The sequence below is a fragment of the Seriola aureovittata genome, chromosome 18 (assembly GCF_021018895.1).
Source record: "Seriola aureovittata isolate HTS-2021-v1 ecotype China chromosome 18, ASM2101889v1, whole genome shotgun sequence".
Taxonomy (NCBI): Eukaryota; Metazoa; Chordata; class Actinopteri; order Carangiformes; family Carangidae; genus Seriola; species Seriola aureovittata.
In genome coordinates, this window is record NC_079381.1 from 18,192,150 (window position 1) to 18,214,434 (window position 22,285).

The 22,285-nt window shown below is 42.0% G+C and overlaps 3 protein-coding genes across 14 annotated transcripts in view; 2 read left to right on the forward strand and 1 right to left on the reverse strand.

Annotated features, from left to right (window-relative positions):
* cdk5rap2 (CDK5 regulatory subunit associated protein 2) overlaps positions 1-3,473 on the forward strand; it is a 31,210-nt gene extending 27,737 nt beyond the window's left edge. For 8 of the 12 annotated variants that reach the window (XM_056403060.1, XM_056403062.1, XM_056403069.1 and 5 more), the window contains 8 exons: positions 379-594; positions 709-795; positions 897-1,159; positions 1,262-1,411; positions 1,509-1,647; positions 1,888-1,934; positions 2,056-2,110; positions 2,913-3,473. In XM_056403060.1, the coding sequence (XP_056259035.1) occupies positions 379-594; positions 709-795; positions 897-1,159; positions 1,262-1,411; positions 1,509-1,647; positions 1,888-1,934; positions 2,056-2,110; positions 2,913-3,058 (1,103 nt within the window). In that variant the 3' untranslated portion in view covers positions 3,059-3,473. The remainder of the gene's footprint in view (positions 1-378; positions 595-708; positions 796-896; positions 1,160-1,261; positions 1,412-1,508; positions 1,648-1,887; positions 1,935-2,055; positions 2,111-2,912) is intronic. The other 4 variants (XM_056403061.1, XM_056403070.1, XM_056403071.1 and 1 more) reach the window with 2 other exon arrangements.
* Positions 3,474-17,880, reverse strand: nup188 (nucleoporin 188). Its single transcript, XM_056403072.1, has 43 exons — positions 17,693-17,880; positions 16,394-16,448; positions 16,047-16,120; positions 15,864-15,948; positions 15,694-15,774; positions 15,477-15,521; positions 15,267-15,359; positions 15,032-15,151; positions 14,648-14,859; positions 14,135-14,249; positions 13,722-13,922; positions 12,837-12,917; positions 12,655-12,747; positions 12,415-12,534; positions 12,195-12,321; positions 11,899-12,057; positions 11,629-11,755; positions 11,414-11,501; positions 11,236-11,312; positions 11,018-11,132; positions 10,758-10,878; positions 10,591-10,657; positions 9,880-10,005; positions 9,542-9,782; positions 9,212-9,418; positions 8,939-9,108; positions 8,745-8,814; positions 8,599-8,666; positions 8,137-8,332; positions 7,892-7,969; positions 7,688-7,773; positions 7,436-7,581; positions 7,166-7,344; positions 6,571-6,771; positions 6,358-6,450; positions 6,081-6,233; positions 5,822-5,959; positions 5,654-5,728; positions 5,341-5,556; positions 5,060-5,191; positions 4,894-4,967; positions 4,653-4,782; positions 3,474-4,397 (listed from the first exon to the last, which is right to left on the reverse strand). The coding sequence occupies exons 1-43, from the start codon at positions 17,731-17,733 to the stop codon at positions 4,218-4,220; spliced, it is 5,256 nt and encodes a 1,751-aa protein (XP_056259047.1). The 5' UTR covers positions 17,734-17,880; the 3' UTR covers positions 3,474-4,217.
* A 66-nt stretch (positions 17,881-17,946) lies between these two features.
* Positions 17,947-22,138, forward strand: dolk (dolichol kinase). Its single transcript, XM_056403074.1, has 2 exons — positions 17,947-18,284; positions 18,983-22,138. Exon 2 carries the CDS (start codon positions 19,121-19,123, stop codon positions 20,690-20,692), a length of 1,572 nt encoding a protein of 523 aa, XP_056259049.1. The 5' UTR covers positions 17,947-18,284; positions 18,983-19,120; the 3' UTR covers positions 20,693-22,138.
* Positions 22,139-22,285: the final 147 nt, after the last annotated feature.

Consider the following 22,285-nt stretch of genomic DNA (forward strand, 5'->3'; position numbering starts at 1 on the left):
GGAAATGTCAGTGTCAGAAATGTCAGGTCAATGTGTCAGGTATGAAGCGTTGTTCTGAGGTACTGATAGATGCAGAGATCTTACTCTCTATTTCGAAGAGTGAACACTGAAAACAGGTCAGCACTGAAAATAAATGACAAATTGACATTACAACATTTAGCTTTCTAAATTTAGAGACTGGAGAAAGAAAAGATACTAAGCTGAGGTGGTAAATACTTAAAAACAAGAAAATACAAGTTCAGCTTTCCCTCAGTGAGGTTTATTTAATGAGTTGGACAGATGTAAATCGCCTGATGTTCTGCTCTGTGCCTCTGTTTGTTGTCGTTTTTCTGTAAATGAATGACCTAATGAGATTGTTTCCTTCATTGAACCTTTAAGCAGAATCCAGTGAGACGACTCAGGAACCAGATACTGTCCCTTATTCCGGCTCATTGGACCTAAGTGAGCTGCTGTCGGAGATCAGACACCTGAGGCTGCAGCTGGAGCGGAGCATCCAGACCAACACGGCTCTGCGGCAGCGACTGGAGGAGCAGCTGCTCAGAGGACCCAACCGCTCTGAAACCATTAACATCAACTACCTGCTGTCCTCTCCAGGTACACACAAGGCACAGACCCACATGCTAATTACCTGTGGCACATGTACAAAGACCAGTAAACACACACACAGAGAACTGCCAGTCATGTCTGTTGGTTTTACATTTGTCTTAGATGAAGGGGGCAGGTCACCGGGTCGTGAAGGCTGTGATCTCCGTCACTCATTTCAGTCTCACAATGAACACATCAGTGTTCTCCATGGTAATCCTCATCAGATTTGGCATAATGTTTAATTATATTAGTAAATACAAACCCATACAGACTAACATTGTTATTAAGCAAATTTTAAAACACCCTTTCAGATGAGAAACATCGTGCCCATTCAGAGGTGGACGGTGGCTCCTTCAGCAGCAGCTCTGGTGACAGCGTGTCTGGTGCTCCTTCTCGCCTGGTGCCGGGCCACAGGATGTGGGCCAATCGTAACGGCCGCCATATTTTGGGCCTGATTGAGGACTACAATGCCCTGCGCAAACAGATCTCAGAGGGTCGCAAACTGTCACGCAGCATGGACACACAACTGCAGGATTGTCTGTACGCACTCAGGCAGCAGGGCTTTAATGACAAGGTACTGAAAACAATTATGTTTTAGATGTTTTTAGTTTGAGTTTGTTGTTTACTGACTGATAATAATGGGAACACAGAGTTCATGACATTGCGGTCTTTATAGGTGATAGAACAGCAGCATCTGAAGAGTTTGTGCAGCAGTGTGAACACCATGCAGCAGGTGTTAGAAGAAGCTGGTCGACTGCTCAAACTGGTGTGGAGAGTCTCTCTGCCAGCTGGTAACACAGCAGGGGACAGTGGCAACAACCAGCAGGTAAACATGCACAAACACACACATTGTTTATTGTTTGTAGCCTATCCAGTGAAGTATCTACATACTAAATGTTCATCCTTTTATTATCCATCATCAGGATGAGCTGCTGAAAAATGAGATAGCCAGACTGAAGAGCAGGCTGTCGCAGCAGGAGAGGATGCTGAGCGGAGCCGTTAAACGCCTCCGCACCACCAACCAGCTCAAAGAGGGAATGGAGAGGGTCATCATTGATCAGTGTATGATCATTTTGTTTTACTTTAACAGCTTATACTGTATACTAGAACTGAAATGAATACTACAAATATAGTCTGCTTACAGCTTCTCAAATATCAGTTTGTGACTTTAATTTGTATCACTGGAAACTGTGTTTTGGACTAACAATTAAGCAGAAAAATAATCTACAGATTACTTTTAACTCTTCAGTCTTGAGTGACAGACTGAGATATCTGACTTAATATTTTTTTCTCACTATGCAGTGTCTCTAACCCATGGAGTGTTAAAGAAAGCCAGGGGGAACTTAGAGGTGAGTTTATCCAAATAGCCAATCCATGGTTAAAAATGTCAAACTTTGTGAACAATGAACTGTTTTCCTTCAGTGAATCACTCTTCTTTTCCTTCTCATCCTCTATGTGAAATAATGATAGACAAATTACTGTACCCTCTTTGGCCTGAAAGGCCTGTCTGGAGGACCAGACGAAGGTTAGTGTGGATGAGGTGCAGGCTTTGAGATTGATCTGATGCATGAGGTTTATGACACTCTGTTGATTTGGTTTTATCTGTTGCATGAAGCAAATACCAAACAGTCATGTAATAAATCCTGTCGTTCATACCATGTCCAAAATAGACAGTATGGATTGCATTGGGATTTAACTCACTGGAAGTTTATCATATCGTGTTTGAGCAACTGTTTGGAAAACTCTGCATTTGTGATGCATGATAAAGGTAATTCTACCTGGCTGAGGCATCTTTAAAGGAATAGTTTGACATTTTGTAAAATGTGCTTATTTGCTTTCTTGCAGAGAGCTGGTATTACTGTAGCTGGATGAGTAGATCGACACGACTCTCATGTCTGTCTGTTGAATATGAAGCTACATCCAGGAGTAGGTTAGCTTAGCATAAAGACTGGAAGCAGGGGTGGGGATGACAGCTAGCTCTGTCCATAAGTAAAAAACTCAGACTCCCTGAAGGCGCTTGGTCAAGAAATATGCAAATAACCCCCCCATGTCATTTTTACACTTAGACCTGATGTAACTTAAATGTGTTAATTAATGTTCCAGTCTTGGCTGCATGTTATCAAGTTTTCCTTTAATTAAAAAGAGTGGTGCACAAGATGCATGTGTCTGGAAGCAGCTGTAAAAGTTTGTTAAATTTCTTTATTTTCAGCATCACCTGGTTTTATCCTGCATGTCTGTGGCTAAAGCTAAACGTTTCTGTTTGTGTCTGCCAGATTTCAGTGTTTGAAAGCTGAGCTTACAGCATGTTGTCGTTTTGTCTCTTTAAGGAGGTTCCAGTCAATGGCCAGTAGAGGACACTACAGACCCTCAGCCTGAGCAGATGAGCCTGCCTGTTTCCAGACGGACTGCAAGCAGATACTCTGAATCCTCAGAAGATCACAACAGTGACGCCTCTTTGCACTGCAGCTTCTAAATCTGCTGGTATGATGCCCTACACTGCTTCTGATAATGTAGCTACCTAATGTCCATCATGCCTTATCCTGCTGTAAAACTGTCACCTTACTCTCCTGATATCAAAGCCTTTTTGTACTATACTTGCACAAAACTTGCCTATAACTTGATTTATTTTAGGTACTGAAGTTGTAAAAGTTTCTTTCTTTTAAAAGAAAAATGCATTTGTAAATAGTATTTCCTGCAATTTAAATATTTTTCCTTTATTCTTTTTATATGACGATATAAGAACATGAAAAATGTATTTTATTACTGACTTACCATTTTTACCTTTTGTTGTCACCTGTCAGTTTATGTATGGGATGGTTCAAGGCTACTGTGTGATCAAAGGATTATGTGCAAATGCAGTTAAAAAAAAGTTTAATGGTGAAACCAAATTGTGGTACAAAAGTCCCTTTATTAGCATATACTTTTCTTTTTTTTCAAGTACAAATCTTGGCAGCCGCTTCCAAATGTGTACAAGGATAAACGGATAAGAAAGTAGCAAAGTTCAGATCAAGAATTAGTGAAAATGAAGAGAATTACAAAAAGTATAATGCAGCTTTACAGAGACACTGTTCTACTACATTTAGTCATTATACATGACAAGATTATATTTGAAAGGTCTAATTAAGTAGCACTTGAAACATGTCTGGTCATTACGTATCATCAATGTGACCTATAAAACTAGGCCTTGGAAAGATGGACCACAGTCAGTGACTGATCTTTAGCACCAAGATTTCTACAGACTCACATTTCTTCATAACACGTTTTCTGGACTGTCAGGCAGCTTCTCATTGGCCTTTTAAAGTAAACACTTTGGTTGTGGTCAAATTCAGTTATAACAGCAGTTTTGGCAAAATGAAATGTTCAGTTGATAAAAAAAAAAAAATTCTGGCTCCAATCGTTATTAAACATTATATTATTAGAATAAACACGCTCACATCAGGCCAGTATTTGTGCTATTTTAACTACTACAATAACTGTACATAAGATGAAGCCTAACACAAGAAAAGTTTTTCTGGTTGTATGACTGGAGGTACAGAGAAATGTTGGTTTTGTAAAAGAACAGTGAGTATTTGTATAGCAGGGGAAAAAACCCTGCCCATGGTTGAGATCTGTCTTCTACTGGAAACCTTCATCTATCTCTGCACAAGTCTGACAAAGGCCTGAACAAGCTGGATGAACGGCTCCTGACCTTCATGGCTTGCCTTGGAGCCTGGTGTGGGTGGTTTGGACTGGGTGGAGGGAAGGATGCCGCTGGCTGGAGACGATGGAGAGCCCCTGCGGAAGTGGCGGGACAAGCTCGAGAGAAGAGTACTCTGGAGGTGACGAAAAAGAAAGAATCGGAGACGTTACATAATATTCTGTAAGTATATTATAAAGGATAAGGCTGATGTCAAAGGTTACTGCAGGGTTCGTGTGTGTATATGTATGTAGTCCTTTCTTTGGCTTTGTAGACAAGAAATATATAGTATTAATACCAAATATAGTAATACAGTATCACCAGAATTGTTCTTTAAAAGCATACAGAAGACTTAAAACGAGGATTGATGAAGACAGAAGTGATGTCTCACCAGTTCAGAGCTGAGCTCCTGTTTGAGCCTCTGTTTGTCTCGAGGGAGGATGGAGGGATCTTTGAGACACCGAACAGCCTGAGAGATGAGGACGTAGAAACAGTTCTCCATGGTGAACATCAACAATGACCTGAAGAGAAAAGAAATAAGAAACAAGTTTAATTTTCCATGTAATAAACAGTCCCATTCATATAATACTTAATATAGCAGGAGGAAGAGAAGGCTGCCTCCGGTTACTCACTTCAGAGCTTGGATCTCCTCTGATGAAGCTAGTGAGGCTATGCTCAAGGAAACTGGCTCTTTCTTCTTCTCCATCTATGAACAGACGACACAAAAACGTTTACAAATCTAAGAAGACTGTAGCTTTAAATTATTCCAAGATTATGCTGAACTCGCTCAACATGTACCTCGCTCAACATGCTCAGGGCCACGTTGATGGTGGCCAGCAGAGTTCCAAATGAAGGAGCCACATCAGGGTCAAACGCCGGGGTTGTGAAGCTGAGCACAAATAGGGTCCTGTACTCAGCCAAGTCCATACACTGACAGACAAGCAGGGACAAAATCAGCATTTTAGTCTGTTTGTGTTCATGTGGCAAAGCTTCAGAAGAAATATGATGCTAATAATCAGGATTAAAACACATAATTATACCCAGTCAGAGGAACCATCAAAACTGAACTGAAGTCTGACCTGGTCCAGGAGTATCTGGCAGCAGTCTGGAGTGAAGTGCTGCAGGGTCGCCAGGGTTTTGCTGAGGATCTTGAGAAGACTGCACTGCACAGCCAACAGGGCCTTCTGCTCTGCCTCCTCCCTCTCCCCTCCACCTGCTGCCTCTTTAGATGGGGTCTGTGGGGGTCGCTGTGTCTTTGGGAGCGGAGCAGGGGGCAACGCCTCGCCATTTTTAGCCTGAGAAAGTTCCAAAAGTTCATGCACAAAACACACTCATTGTAAGTCAGGCTGGTTATAACATAGAATAGAAATGTAAGTGCCTGCCGTTTCTGACCTGGAGGTAGTGATGAAGCATCTTCTTGCTGTGTAGCAGATACGTGCAGGTCTGACACAGATAACACAGGTTAACCTGCATGGAGGGGATGGAAAGAAAAATACTAAATAACAGAACACTGAAGTGTAACTGCACTAGTGGAGCTGTGGAGCTTTCCTCTGGACTTACCTGTACGTCTCTGAGCAGTTTGGGCAGGTGAAACTGCCACTCCTTACAGAAGTTTGAGAGCTGCAGCAGGAAGCCAACTGTGTGGTCGGCCTCGTCCAAACATGCCAAGCTCTGAACTGTTCGCACTGCATTCAGACACTGAACAGAAGAGAAGGAAACATAAAGCTGAGTGTGGGAAGATTTAATTATGTTATCAACAAGAAAACACCACTTATATTTTCCTCCATTGCTCCCAACCTTAATTGCTTTACAGTCATACCTGTAGTATGCGTTCTTGATGTACTCCAACAAAGTCCAGGGCTTCATTGATGAAGTTGTAGCGCAGAGTCTTGAGCAGACTCTCCATTAAAGACATGCAGAGGCGGTACACCCCCGGCCAGCAGGCGGAGTCCTGGGACTTGCGGGAGAAACTCTGTTCAGGGACATGGATATTTAATAATGTCATTAATGCACAAAGTACTACATCTGCATCATTAAGCACTCCAATGTTACATGCAAGGCAGGGAAATGTGAAGTGATGGCTATAATTTTATAACCTGTGATGCGCCATTCGAAGAGACCTCATATACACTCAGAAGAGGGAGGCAGATAGTTTGGATGACTCCTGCTCCAGCAACAGCTGCTGCCCCCTGGAGGAAAAATAAAGACACCCTCAACATCTGACATTTTAATTTGATGTAAAGGATTGATTTAAATGCATTAAATAAAGTATAAAGGTTCGCATTAGAAGAGTGTGTGCTTGTGCTGACCTGTGGAGTGCGGGCCAGTGTGAGCAGCAGGTGAAGTGCAGCCTCGGTGAAGTAGAGGTTGTGCTTGGAGCGCAGGCTGAGCTCTACGGCACTGAGCACTGAGGGGAGGACCGGAACCTTCCTCATCACTGAGACCCAATGCTCACCATCCTCATCAGTGCGACACAGCTCCTTCGCCAAGTGCAGCGCCAGCACACACACCTGAGGAAAACGGAGTGAGAGGAAAAAATAGTCTTTATGATGGATTTGGTGGTTTAGCATGAGTAGGAGCATAGGACCATAAATATGACTAATGCTGGTGAAGTTTTTGCCTCTATCTCAACAGCGACAGTGGATGTTTAAATAGCAAAATGCATACAAGCCATGCAAAGCCTTTCCTCTGCCTCAACACTATGTCCGACTACCGAATGACCCAAAAAGTCTTACATCTAGAAAGACTGAAGATAAAAGCTGAAAACAGAAATCATTAGCTTGAGTATGAAGCTGCCTTTTTGATACTTCTGGAAGGAAAGGTGTGGAAGCAAACTAGGCTTTTAAAGTGTGAAAAACAGCATCTACAAACAAAATGACTGATTGTCATTCCTGCCTCACTCACTCCATCTCTCTGGTCCTTCTGTGGGCCGCGGGGAGAGTCAGTCTCCATGCTGTCCTCGTCCTCCATCGTGTCTCCCATCTGGCTCATGTGGCGAGTATTGTCGATAAGCGCCAGGGCCTCGTCTTTAACCGTCTCACACACAGACAGCAACAGCTGGGGCAGCTGGGAAATATCTCCACCTGGTTGACAAAGAAATTTATCAAGAAAACGTTGAAATACAGACCAATGCAAGATCAGATCCAAACACAGACAATAGGAGACGCCTCTTACCATTGAGTCCCTGAATCTGCAGCACAGAGATGAGCGCAGAGAAGATTTTGGCTTTGGTCCTCTCCATCATCTGCTGGTCAGCTTGCAGGACACTCTCCAGTATGAGGGAGAGCGGAGACAGGATGTCAGGAGCTGTTGCTACCACACTGGAGACAGGAGGAGCCCAGAAACAGTTTATTAGAGATTAGAAAGGAGTTAGAATGTCAAGTGTGCACTGTTAACGGCCTCTCTGTCAAATGCATGAATACACACCCTCTCCATTGTTTAAGGAGGATGAGAAGTAGCGTGGCCATCATGGATCCAAGACGAAGACAAGGCACAGACATGGGTGTTGTCAGCTGAGAGACAAAAAGGTAAGACAAGGATATAAAGAAGAGAAATATAGGGGAAGTAAAAAGTAAAAATAACAAGACGACTTAAATTACAAGAAAATATCTTTTTGCTTTGAAAACTTACAGCTGCTTTAGTTCCATCCAGGACATCCATGAAAAGCTTCAGTTTGGTTGCTTCCTCTGTTATCTGCATCACATCAGACTGAAAACAGAAAATATACAAATTGTCAATGCAGCAGAGCGTGGTATTGATCTTCTCATCTAACTCTTGTCAAGAAAGTGAATCAGCATGTGTCTATTCCTTTAAGACGGGCTTATAGTACATCAGCACCTAAAACACTAACAATGACTGAGTTGACTGTAACATACATGGCTAGTGGAAAGAATTAGCAGCATTCGCCAGGCAGAGATCAACATCTGGGTCTCTGGGAAGGAACAGATGCCTTCTTCCTCCATCTCTGCCACGTGGCACACCAGAGACTTCACATACTGGGACCAGTACTCATATCGTCGTGCATTGGCGAACTTCTGCAGCCCATCCTTCAAAGACTGCTCTAAGGAGCCACTGCAGCAACACAGACACAAATTAACATCAGTAATGAGATTTGAGCCGTCGTCTGCAAATGAAAATTGATAAATATGTGAAAATATTTGGGATTCTAGGAGCGCCCTGGTGGCTCACCTGGTAGAGCACATATCATTTAGGCTCAGTCCTATCTGCAGACCCTTTGCTGCATTTCTGTCTTCCCTAACTTTCCTGTCTCTCTCTCACTGTTCCTATTGTAATAAAGGCCCCCCAAAAAAAGAAGATATTGGGGATTTTGAAATTACCTGACAACATAGTAGATCTCCAGGCCAATGATTTTCATGACAAAAGCACATGTCTCCAGAACACAAGGCTGCAGGCAAAAATTACAATTATTGAATTGATAGAAATGACTGGTGATCAGTATGGCACAGTAAAAACAGCAAAATACCTCTGTGGTGTCTGAAGGTGGGGTGAGGGTTCCAAAGAGAGGTGTCGTCAAATTCTCCCAAAACCGTTCTCTGTGTAAAAAAAAAAAAGCCGTTAAATATTCACCAATATTCATTGTCTGTCTTTCAAAACATCCAATTTCACATAGTTTTCCAGGTAAACAGTAAGAGTTTTGTCTGGAAAAACTGCACTTACTTGGTACGTAAGACGGAGATGGCACTATCTCTGCGATCCTGCCAGAGGGCAAGAAGGAAGGCCAGGGCCGCACGGTGGAGCAGTGGGGGACACCAGTATTTCCCCTGCTGTTTGGAGTCGATCAGGTCCAACACCACATGAAGACAGCTCCACTCACCAAGCAGAAACTCCTGCAGGTTAAAAAACAGATGTTTTGAATCCAGATGCAACACTGCTAACAGTAAAAACAAATAAATAGATTTTTATTACAGCATGTATTCCTGCAGTTCACACCTTTGACCCCTCGCTGCCATCTTTGACTTCCAGGTTGAGGAAAAGCTCAATGAGGCCAGGCTGAGTTTCCACAGCAACAGTAAGAAATTCAAGGATCATGACCTTGATCCTCATGTCTTCAGTTTTGCTTTGCAGCCGAGTGAGGAATGCATCCCGGATGGCTGCTGCGTCACTGCCAAGGCAGGCGTAGACTGACATGGGAGCCACCTACAGACAAAATATAAGTTCAACATCAAAATTTTCTGTTTGTACAAAGCAACAGTAAAACAAAGTCCAAAACGAAGCATGCAAGTACAAATGCATACTGTATGCATATATTGGAAGTCTTACTGTGGCGAGTCTTTTGAGCAGCTGGATTGCGAGGCGAGGCAGTGCTGGGTCATGTTTGTGGTAAATATACTTGGCCAGGACAACTATGAGGTTGTTGCCATGACCACCGTGCTGTGTCAGGGCCTGCTCCAGAGGGGACACAACATCAGATGGTGGCTTCAGACGGATGACATTGTTTGTGACAGAGAAGGCCAATTTGACTGTCTGGATCAGGATCTGACCGGGACCCTCAGAACCACAGCTGGAAAGGAAAAACATCACAACAAAATTATCAAAAATGACAACACAATTAGTCTCATTATGAGGAAAACTAGACCTGAACACATCAGACTGTTCACCTGCTTGGCTGTGCAGCCAGGACCACATCTATGGTGTCCACTCCGACTCCCATGATATTGACGACTGCCTGTCCAGCCTCAGTGTTTGCCAGGCTATAGATACACAGAGACTGCAGGGTGGGAGTGCTGTGCCAAGAAAGAGATGAGACTCAACAACTATTCAGGTAAATTAATAACCTAATATCTGTCAATTAATTAATAAGGGCAACAACTGTCATTTTGATAGTGATTAATTAACATATCAGATAATAGTAGAAAAAGTTGACAGATTCATGTCATGTCATGTCATATTTCGTCCAACCAACAGTCCAGGACTAGTGAATTGTTGTCATTTTCATTAGGAAAAAACCATTAAAACCATTCGATTGCAAAAAAAAAAAAAATTGATGCAGATTAATTGACGATCAACTAAAAGATCGATCAACTCATCATTTCAGGTCAAGAATTAGTATAAACATTTTTAAATCAGCAATTGGACCTTGAGATGAGGTTGTTTGTTGTCAACTGTCACGACTGAATTGTGATAAAAGTTTAGGTAAAAACCATCATCAAATTATGCAAATGAGAGAATTGTTAATTTCTGAATTAACAATTTTTAACTGCAGGAATGTTTGTTTTCATAATTATTCTTTCTACCAGTCTGTTCGTAGGATTTGTATGTTTTCCAGACTGAATGTACAGGTAACAGTTAAGACACAGAGTTATCCTTACCTGCCCTGGTCTTCCCCCTCTGGGCTTAGATTGAGAATGGCATGGATCAGCTCCAAAATAAGACAACCTGCAACAACACAGAGTCAGTGTTCTTTCAGTTTTTACCTTAATGTTTCCAGTCTGGAAGAAAATAAAACTTGCCCCCAGTGTCAGGAAGGTGCCCTTACCTATCCTTTCCCTGACTCCATAGGTGTTGTAACGCCACTTATGGTACGTGGGTAGCATCTCCTTTAGCACCAGCAACACACAGGGGATCAGTCCTTTGTTCTGAGTGCTGCCAAGTTGACCCTGAAATAATTAACAGACACAGAAGGAAGGGAGATATGATACACATTACAGACGCAGGACACCACTTTTATATATTAAAACATTCACTCCTTTCTTTGATGTAAAAAAGGCACTTTGCAGCTGCTATAAGTGTTATTACCTTAACCAGGGTTGTGATGAGACGAAGGAATGCGATGGTCACAGCATACTCCCCCCTGGGCTGTTCAATCTGGACCAGCAAGTTGCCATAGTTACCTGCCTTCATCCCCTCAGCACTAGGAAAAAAACATTTTTTTTTTCAATACTTTTTACCTGAAATAAAAGTCTGATATATGCCAGAACAATTAGGCAGCACAGAGAATGAGCTTTTTACTTTACCTTATACACTGAGCCATGCTGGTCAAAGGGTTAGAGGCAAAGGGGAGGAAACCAGTGTGGTGCAGACTGGACCACACCTGAAGAGAAATAAAACAGATGAGGTGTGTGAAGAGAATTCAGGAACAGTGAATTTCAACTGTAAATGTGACTTCCTGTTTAGAAGTACCGGCGTACCCACCTTCCCAGGCATCCTTGCAGCCAGAACAGAGAGGCAGTTCACACAGGAGGCAATCACGTCCACTGGGGGGTTGATGACTGATGTTAACCTGACAAACGGTAAACACACAAGTCACAAAACAAATCCAATCTTAACTTATAGACAGTTGACAAATGCAAAGAACAACAAAACAACTACACCCATGAGTTTGATAGGAGTCTCTAAAGTTAGGTTACCTCTGCAGCAACATGTAGATGCGAGAAGTGAGAGGCAGCAGACAGTCCGACACAGTCCAGTCTGTGCTTATGATCTTATGGACCAGATCCAGGATGGGCTTCACACGTACACAGTGAGCTATAACATCTGAAACAAGGGAATTAAATTGGGTTGGGTTTTGGTCTTTCAAGTTATTTGTTGACAGTATCAAAAATATAGAATATCACCAGCATTGCGTTTTAAATAAGTGTATAACCTGCTTGTGATAGTGTGACTGATCAGTTGCGTACCTGCAGTTGAAACAACATGGAGCAGCATCTCCACCTCACAGGTGAAGAGAGTCCAGGAGCTGTAGGAGTAGTCCCAGCGCACCACGTAGCCTTGGTCACCTCCAATCATCACCTGGCCCAGCACTCCCTGTGGCATCCACAGGTTGGTCTGCCCTGTGCCTGATGGTGGAGATAAAATGTTATAGAAGAGGTAAAGGAGAAAAATAATAAATCTTAAATCTTGTATAATTATGCATAATACAAATATGCACTAAATTTTTGAATCTGTCAAATCTCACAGTAATAACCAAACTAACCGAGAGGGTACAGGAGTTTTGGTGTTTGTCTCCTCCACAGCGTCTCATCATCCTTGGAGATGATGTCATTGGGCTTATGTTTGTAAACTTGAGTGTAGAAGGACATCTTATCCAAAAAGTTGTACACCTGTCACGCAGCAGTAAAAGTAGATTATCAAGCCATTTACATAAGGAAGAAGTTGAGTGTGTGTATATCTTTGCATCCGTGTGTGAAATCTACCTTTTTAACTGTTGACTTGTTTGACAGAAGTGCAGTCAGAAGTTGTAACAGCGGTCCAATCTTATGAGGAAACATCCCAACTGCACTGTCTAGGATCATTCCCAATCCCATGTTTGGCTTCTGGATTAAAAATTACACAAAACAGGACAGATTGTCAACACATGTCATTTTTTTTCTCTCATTTGTTTTTAATCCAATTTTATCAATAAAGAGTCTCCTCTGTGTTTTTTTCCTTCTTACCATTTCCCAGAAGACTTCAGCCAGACTGGGAGCAGAGAGAACCTCACAAGCAGCATCGATCAGGTGGGAGCACTGCGTCGCCACACCGTCATTCTGTCACATCCAGTATGATGAAAGCAAGTTACCAACACAAGTTACAAAAATGAATGAGATGATAGAGACATGTAAAATCTGACATGTACCTGTAGGCTTTCTTCTTCAAAAGAAGTGATCACAAATGAGAGGAGTCCGTAGATACACATCTTCGCTGTACTTGCCGTGCACTGGAGAGAAAGAGTCAAAGATTGGCCAAAATAATTTAATGTATAACAACAGGACAAATACATGTGTGAGAACAGATGTTGGTACCTACTAGTAATGTGGTTAAATTTGTGAAAAGTGATTTTTGGTGCACAAAACGTCATGGTTTGGAGGTGAAACCCAGCTATTTTTACATATTCAGTGCTTCCACTAAGAACAGTGCAAAACTCCTCATAATGTTTTGTATTAGCATGCAAGTATATTTTATTGGTGTAGTATCTTCAGTGCCTGGCTGCCCTTCAAATATAAACCAAAAGACTGAGGGGCATCGTTATGAAAGTCTTGATTTAGCCCAGAACTATAAAACTGGTCTAGAGTACAACATGTTTCCCGTATGCCACATGGTTTTCATTCTCACCATCTCATTAGTGACTGATTTAGGTCTGAGGCCCCATGTGATTACATTTAACTACCTGGTAAAGAAAACCAGAAGCACTCTGAGCCCAAAGGACTTGATTTAAGAACCACTGATCTAAGGCTGTCAGTTAAGATCTTGTGAATGAACATGTTACTTCCTTAACTTGTCAGCAGAAAGTTGGAGTAGAACCAAATGGGTTGTAGGATGTACAGCAACAGAATGTCATTTAAGCAATTTAAGTTAATTGAGGCAGCAGTGAGACAGAGTTTTCCAAAAATATACTAATAAAATGACAACTAAGATAGAAGATACTATCATCTATATTTTAATTAAAAGTGATGGGATTTTTTCCACCTTCACTTTAAGTTTGCATTCCACCTGACCCATGTGTGTATCCATGCCCTCTTACATTATTCCCTGAGACTCCAAGACCTTTCAGCATAGTTGAGAGGTACTTGAACACTCCCAGCTGCAGGGCGGTGTTGCCTATCCTCCTGATCACGGGGCTGGACTCATCTGGTCTTAGCGTGTGTCTCAGGAGGACCCAGGACAGCAGCACCGGCCCGTGATGAGGGATGTCACCGAATGTCAGCAGCAGCTGATCCATCTCCTGGAAGAGACAGATAAAGTATGGAGGTTCAGATGTCTGTATGGTTTATTTTTGGCGCCTAAAACTGTTTTCTCAATCTTTGATTAAGTATGTGTGTGTAATTTGGATGAACACTAAACTAAGGATTGGTTGAGCTCATATAGAGACATTATTGCATCACGGTTGCTTTACAGTGTATTTACATCTGCTGCATTTAGAGACTCAAATCAAACCTTGATGACAGCAGGAGCGCTGGAGAACTGATGCTGCTCTGTACAATCTTCCAGGGCGCACTTGTGCAGGAAGTCTATGTCCATTCCCTCAACCAGGATGAGAGAGCTCAGATATCTGCAGGACAAAGAAAGATTATAGATTTTAAAGACCACAGGGAATTATATAATAAGAAAGGTACTAGAGTCCAACCAATATAAAAAGCTCTGTTTGAGATATATTAGAAACAGTGATGACACTGCATAGTTTGTCCACCAAAAGAGCACAAACAAGTTTACTCTCTAATCATTCAATAAATATCTTGGTCACAGTTCTTGAAAAGAAATTTGATTCTTACACAAATGGTGTGTTTTTGGGTTTTTTTTTTAATATCTTTCATTATATCCTTATCAGGTTTTCTGAAGTCTTAAAGTTTGGACACCCACTTAATGCATCAGTGGTGCATTTTTAGTTTAATAGGGACTGCTCACTTTAAACATGAGTGGCACATTAACACAAACCCTCCATGCTCTTACCCGATTCGATCAACCAACGCATCCATGCTTTTGTCTACTAGGTGTCTGTTGGTCTGCCGCAAACCAAAGCCCTGCTCCTTGAACATCTTTGTGAAGCTCAGCAGGTCGGATGGGCTCATCTCAAAGTAAGCATAATACAGGAAGATGATCTCCAGCATCAGAGACTGTTCTCTCAGACACTGCAGGAACCACCGTGACACCTGCCTCTCCGTCTGGAAAAGAAAAAACATTATTTTACAAGCTCAAACAAACAAATGTCACTGTCTGTTGTGACTTCATGTCAAACAAAATATGTGAATACCACATGATATTTACATTAGATCTAGGTTACAATATACAGTATATTAACCATATATGAACCAAACAAAAGAAGCAAATGATCACCATGAGGTTTCCATGAGTTTCCCATGTTGGTGCTTCTGCTTTGAAGAGGTTCTCAAACTGTGACTGGTAGCTGCCCACAAGGTCTTTCTCCAGTTTATTGACACAGTTACAGTACTCAGCCTGGACAAATAACAAACACACCCAGAGTTATGTTACATACGCAACAACAAATAAACGTATTATCAGTGAGAAATGCGCAAAGCAATGTTCTACAATGATCTGATGTGATACTCACCCTGTAGGGATGCCGCTCGTCTTGAAAGTACGTCAGCAAGAGGAGGACACATCTGAGCAGACACATGCGCTCCTCATAGTAATAGTCAGCTATCTGTAAGTACACACACATAGGAAGTCGTACTTATTGGATTACTTCTGGAAGCATAATTGCCATGCTGAATTAGTGGAACTACACAACAAGTAAATAGCTGCAGATCTCTGTACTGACCTTCATCAACAGGGCCTGGCTTTGTCTCTCATCCTTGAGGACAACCTGTAAAGAAGACTCAATTATACACAATACACCACATACAAAACACAGATTTACACTAAATTCAAGAACTGGTGGATATATTTATCTCAGTTACTCTTTGGTATGCTGAACAAGTGGGCAAAGGTTTTAGACAGATTCCAATACAGCAAAATAATCAGTGGAGAAGACACACCTTTAACGAGTCACGGGTTCCTCTGTAATCCTCTTGTAGGTAGCACTGTAAAAGCTGCACACTCTGCTGCTCATCAAGACCCTGTTACATTATTTAACCATTAAATCACCATGAAATGCACCACCAAATGAAAATAGTGAATCGCATATTTTACATTTTTGAACTCTTACCAACAGTTTACTGATCCTCAGGCCAAAATCCTTCAGTGGTTGGGCAACATCTTTGTTCTCCTTCACTTTCCCAGCAGAGGATGAACTAGAACAAGTAATAGTTTTAGTAATAGTAATTACCCTTTCAGTTACTATGAACCTGTAGTGTATATGATGTAAGGATCAAAACAACTGTAAGAATACCTGGGTGGCTTGTAGTAACTGAGTCCTTGATGCAGTCTGTCCCAGTGTCTGTCAAGCTCTGCCTCTATCTGAGCCTGTGGTTGTCAAGCATTTCATAATAAGAACAGGGGAAAAAATTACCTTTTCTTAATATGCACTATGAAGTCATTAACTAACATTACGATTTCTCTGATTTTAGTGTATCTGAACCCACCAAAAACGTTCCATTCACATTTGAGAATCAAAGTACTTAAGGGAGCACTTGGGACCCCTCAAGACAATCTTTTAGTAATCTCTAACACACACACACACACACACACACACACACACACACACAGTACATGACAATAAGTGTTAAGAAGACGTACCGGCTCTCGCAAGGCAGATCTTCCCAGCAGTATGGTCCATAATTCTCGACAGCTCCTAAGAGAAGGATGGGTGTGTTTTAGAAAAGGGATAGTTGACATAAATATACATTACACAGGAAGGTAGCTATCAGTTCATCTGCATGGGGAAGTACAATCAGAACCAACAGGCAGATCAGGGGTGGCAAATGAGACTAGCACCACAACTAATGATTATTATAATATTATTATATATAATAATCGATTATTCTGCAGATCTATTAAATTGTCAAAAATGCCCATTACAACTTCACAGAGATAAACATGAGGCCCCTAAAATATTACATTTTCAATGATATCGATAAAGAAGAGCAAGAGATCTTCTCATTGAAGAGGCAGGTTTCAGATGTCAGTCATTGTTTCACTATTTTTGCTTGAAAAAATGACTGAAATGATCAGTTTTTAAATAGTTGCGAATTATTTTGGTTAAAATGACTAATAATTTCAGACTATCTGAAACAGTATAACTCTAATTTTTCACTACTGTTTATACTTTGATAACTATTATTTAAACGTCCCTGGTAAAGGATTTAACTAAATAAGCAAATAACAAACTTATATGCGTGCTAACTAACAGTTTCTTGTTTATTCAAAAAATTTAGATGCATCAATATCGGGACGTAAAATTACACACACATCCAGGCAGCTTCATGTACCAGCTGTGAGCAGTTCAGATTTTTGCTCTGATAACAGGTTGGCAGAGGTGGGTTTTGTATACACTGATACAGTGAATGTCACTGCAACTTCAACGCTAATGGGAAATAAATAAATAATATACAGACACATATGGTGAAGCCATTAATAAGACTGCATCTTTTGAGTTGCTGTGCATTCATAGATTGTAAGTCATTGATTTCTCCTTGGTAAACACTAGCGTAAGCCTCTCCTTTGTCACAACTAATCAATGTCAGCTATAGAAGCTAATTGCGAGGCTTCTTAACCACAAATTTCAGCGCTGTCTCTTCTTCCAATTAGTTAACCAAAGTAAGTTTATGACCATAGTGGTGACATGCTGTTGTTGACATGCGGCTGACACACCGCGCTGCTGAAAAGCCATTCAAATGTTTAACTGAAAGCACATGCTAAGCTATGATAGCGTGGTGCTAACAGCTCAAAAGATACACTTTCGAATATAAATATGACTTCTGGTAGGACTTGATAAAAACACACGTTGCGTAGACATTTGCACTCTCTGGCAAATACTTTGAAAATAACCACTTAGACAAAGTATACGTTAGTTAAAAATTGTTGCTATCTGCCTACCTGACACTCATCTCCGATTCCGCCATCTTCGTTCCTGCCATGTGATTGGTTGTTGTGATATGTCGTCAATGCTGTCGTGGGCACCTTCTTCTTCTTGGGGCAGCTAGCACCCTTATTTTCTACTTTACCGCCATCCTCTGGGGTTATATGATTATGCATTCATAAATTCTTCCCAAAAAATATAAAGAATCAGCGTCTGCCGTTTCATCTACGCCTATAATCTAGTGTAATCTTTACTTTCGTGTATGCTAATGTGGTTGATTCATGTTTTTAGCTAGCTATAATACAAATGATAAGGGTGTAGCTAAATTAAAAAAAAAAAAAAAAAAAGGTAGATCGTCAGTATATGCTTTCTTAACGACATAATACCATGAAAATGTACACAACGTAAATAATAACAATAATAATATTAATAATAAATACATAAATAAATAAATCATGCTTTTAAGACGTATTTTTTACTTTCATACCACGTGACCCGGCTGTCAAATATGGCCCCGTCCTACTGGGTGTGAGAGGAGCGACAGCTGACAAGGGAAGAAATCTGTCATATCGCCGTATACTTTCGTCTAGATAACACCGCTCTTATGTGGTAAGTACGTGTGTCTTTGTCAGCCTGGGTTTTATTTACATTTTGTTCTCTGGGGCGTGAAGCTCGAGCGGTAGACTCAGCTGTGTTTCGCCGTTAGCTTGATGCTGTCCGAGGTTGCAGCATCCCTGGTGTGCAGAGGGACTAGATTCTCACCTGAGTGCGGCCCCACTGGACTGTAACAGCACAATGGATGTAACAAACGACCGGAGAAATTTTCTTCTCCTTTCACCGTGTCGGTGAGATGTGTCGGCCATGTGTTAACTCAGCTGATTCAGCCCAGCAGAAAGTCGGTGCAACCCTCCAACCCTCCAACCCCCCCATAGGGAACAAAAGGCTGCAGCTGATGTGCATTTCTCCTAGAGTCTCCTTCATGTGGTCAGAGTGTGTGAGTGTGAGTGTGTGTGCGTGTGTGTGTGTGTGTGTGTGGATTTCACACTGACTGGGTGAATGTTCAGTTTGGCCATAGTTCATAACAGAAAGCAGATAAAGCATGACCAATGTTCACTGCTGGGATGAGCTAAGCTGACTCATGGACTTAAATACAGTACATCCTGTCCCACAACTTGATTCTGTAATTTAGACTTTGAGAATTGCTTTACTAAATGTGTATAAATAATTAAATGATTCTGTTTTATGCTGACTGACATTTTCCTCTGGAATCAAAACCTGACTGATTTCATTTTTTGTATTTTCTCTAGACATCCTCAGCAAGTGAAAAGTGCCTGCCAAATGATGAAGTGTGCCAGAGAGAGGAACTGACAGAAGAAGGCCTTCATTGTTGCAGACCATCTGTTCAGATCAACCCCCCCCTCCCTGCAAGCCCTCCACCTGCAGCCATGCAGATCAACCCAGTGCACGTGGAGTCCACTGTAGTTTTGGCTGTGGTGCTGTGTGTCCACATGGCAGTCTGGAACCAGCACTCCTGGTGCAGCATAGCCCTCGTCATCCAGGCTTTCTACGTACAGCACAAATGGGACCGTCTGCTCAGGTCAGGGGGTGCCGTGTTCCAGTTTCGTCCCGCAGCAAATAGTGGCATCGTCCCGGCCTCCATGGTGATGCCCTTGCTTGGTCTGGCGCTGAAAGAAAAGTGCTCTGCCTCAGGGAATGTCTACTTTGAGCGCTTCTCCATGGTTATCACCATAACAGGCATGATGCTGGCTCTTTTTCTCTCTCTGATTGCGCTCGGCATCACAAGACCCGTGCCTACAAACACTTGTGTGATTGCAGGCATGGCCGGCAGTGCAATTCTCTACACAACAAAACAGACACTTACGGTGTCTGAGGTGATCGAGGTTTTAGAGGTACTTTTGATTTTCGTCTATCTCAGCCTGATTGTACTTTATCTGCTGCCACGCTGCTTCACACCTGGAGAGGCGCTCCTCATCGTCGGTGGAATCAGTTTCATCGTCAACCAGCTCATCAAGCGCTCCCTGAACCTGGCAGAGGTCAAAGGTGATCCAGTGAACTATTTTCTGCCGGTGATAGTGGTGGGCTCACTGTTGCTGGGCGTTTTCTTCGCACTGCTTTTCTGTTTCATGGAGTCAGAGACCTGGGTGTCATCGCTCTTCTTTCACATGATGACAGCCGTTCTGGGTCTGGGAATCCTCATGCCGTGGCTCTCCCTGTTCATCGGCCGGCACCCCATAATGTGGTTGCTGGACTTTCTCACGTTAAATGACAGAAGACTCTGTCTGTTGGGATACTGGGTGTTTCTGGCTGTGGTGGCCACCTGCGTTGTGTTACACCAGAACTACCAGCGCCAGTCAGGGTCCAAGAAGCACCAGGCCTCGACTATTGTCAGGAAGTACTTCCATCTGATTGTAGTGGCCACATATGTCCCAGGGCTGATATATGATAGACAGCTGCTTCATGTGGCGTCTGTGGGTTGCTTGGCAGTGTTCTTGTTCCTGGAGTACGTGCGTTACTTTCGGATCAGGCCGCTGGGTCAGCTGCTCAGGCAGCTGCTCACCCTGTTCCTGGATGAACGGGACTCTGGGCCTCTCATCCTGACCCACATCTACCTGCTGCTGGGCATGTCTCTGCCCATATGGCTATTCCCTGGGCCTTGCGCCCCTAAGGGCATACTTCCAGGTGCGGGTGGCCTGGTGCCTTATGCAGGTGTGCTGGCTGTGGGGGTTGGAGACACTGTTGCGTCTGTGTTTGGCAGCACCATGGGGGAGATCCGTTGGCCTGGCACCAAGAAAACCATGGAGGGGACTGCAACATCTGTGTTTGCTCAGATCATAGCTGTGGCCATGTTTCTCATCTTTGATGGGAGCATCAATCTGAACTCCACCTACTCGTGGATTGTTGGCTCCATCACCCTGGTGGCCATGTTGGAGGCCTACACCTCCCAAATAGACAACCTCTTTCTCCCTCTCTACCTCTTCATCCTGCTGTTGCTTTGAATGGACAGATGGCCCAAACAAAAACAGCTCCCTCCCCCGTCCTCAACCCTTTCTGGGGGAAGCAAGAATGTTGAATTTGAAAAAGAAATGTATAAGAAATACAAAAAATGTGACAATGTAAGTAATAAGTCCCTTTGATATCAGTGGACTCAAAAACGGGAGTCGTTTTTACTAGCACAAGAAAGAAATGGTAAAAAGCTGGGTAATTCTTACGTTAGCAAACCAATGTGGCACTAGTCCTCACTGTATTTGGCAGCAGACATGATGTTAGCATGACATGTGAGTCTGCTGTCTTCAGATCAAGAGTCATTTCAGTATCAGTTGTTTTAAGGAGTGAGATGATAATTTCAGAACAAGTTAGGAAGAAATGTGAGGAAAAGTTATATAAATATTCTTTGGGCTGAGTGACAGCAGAGCTGGATGGTTTCTTGGCATGTCACCGTCACATCCCTGAGCTACTCAACAATAACAACCCCTGAATTATGCAAGACAAGATTCAGTTTAATAAATTGGAAAAATGTCCTTTTTAAACTTGTATTGAATTCTGGACATTGCAGACGCTGCTAAAAGGCACATTTTGATCATCAAAGAGGAGGCTTTCCTATCTTGTCCCTTTCTTGCAGATGGATACACGCCTTTGTATTGCCTTTGAAGAACATTATTTAAAGTTAGCTTGTTGATATATCTTTTTCTTAATCGACTTTTTTTCTTTATTAATATATTATTTTGCCTCCCTGATGGCAATATGAGGACTTACTGCTGAAAACATTTGCCTTAAGAAGTATATTTTCTATCACACATAACCTACTATTGTAGATGCTGTAGATTAAAGCATGGCAGCCCCTCTCAACTCTTCCTTATAAGGGCTGGTTTATACTTCGATATGGCAGAAACTCACTATGCTCCTGCATGACACAAATGTGAAATCAGTACTGTAACATGTACACAGGTATACTACAGTGTATTTTTGTTTGGTAAATTTACTTTGCTTAATCTTTCTGTGGTTTGATGGGACCCCCTTAGAGACTTAATATATACATACATTTCCTTGTGATACTGAGCCTTCATACACTGCATATTTTTTGGACTCTGTAGATATGCTTTGGGCCAAACTGATCAACACAGGCCCTTCCTTTTTAGCTACTTTTTTAGCATTAATTAATCCAAATGATTATGTGATATTTGCTTTATAGAAATATCCTCAGATGTCATCAGGTTTGATCTCATCACTGAGATGAGGATGCTACAGTTCATCACCTGAAACTTGTTTAACTTTGGTTTATGTTCATCTGTAAAAGTTCTTTGGTGTTTTTTATGTTGTGATGACAGTTTATTAGCATGATCCGACTATGTATGTTGTTTTTGCCATCATCCTTACATTTTTCAAAATGTAATATTGCATGTTGAGTGCATCCGAGGAGAAAGATAAAATTGATTATGCCTCCAGTTTTTAGTCCATTTGTTCAACACTCATTTGAGGATTGAGAAGAGGAACCTGTGTGGCTGACTGAGTGATTGCCCTTCCACACCATCAACATTAACCATTTGCTTTCTCAGTTTGATTAGAAAACTAACACAAGAAGTTTAGATGTT

Bases quoted from the DNA above. Each gene is read 5' to 3' on its own strand.
- nup188 (XM_056403072.1), bottom strand. From the start codon at position 17,733: ATGGCAGGAACGAAGATGGCGGAATCGGAGATGAGTGTCAG. The intron at 9,783-9,879 runs GTGAACAGTCTG...TTTCCTTTCCAG, and splicing joins CTGGCTGCACAGCCAAGCAG to CTGTGGTTCTGAGGGTCCCG. The intron at 7,970-8,136 runs GTATGTTACAGT...TTCTGTTTTCAG, and splicing joins TAATTCTTTCCACTAGCCAT to TCTGATGTGATGCAGATAAC.
- dolk (XM_056403074.1), top strand. From the start codon at position 19,121: ATGCAGATCAACCCAGTGCACGTGGAGTCCACTGTAGTTTTGGCTGTG.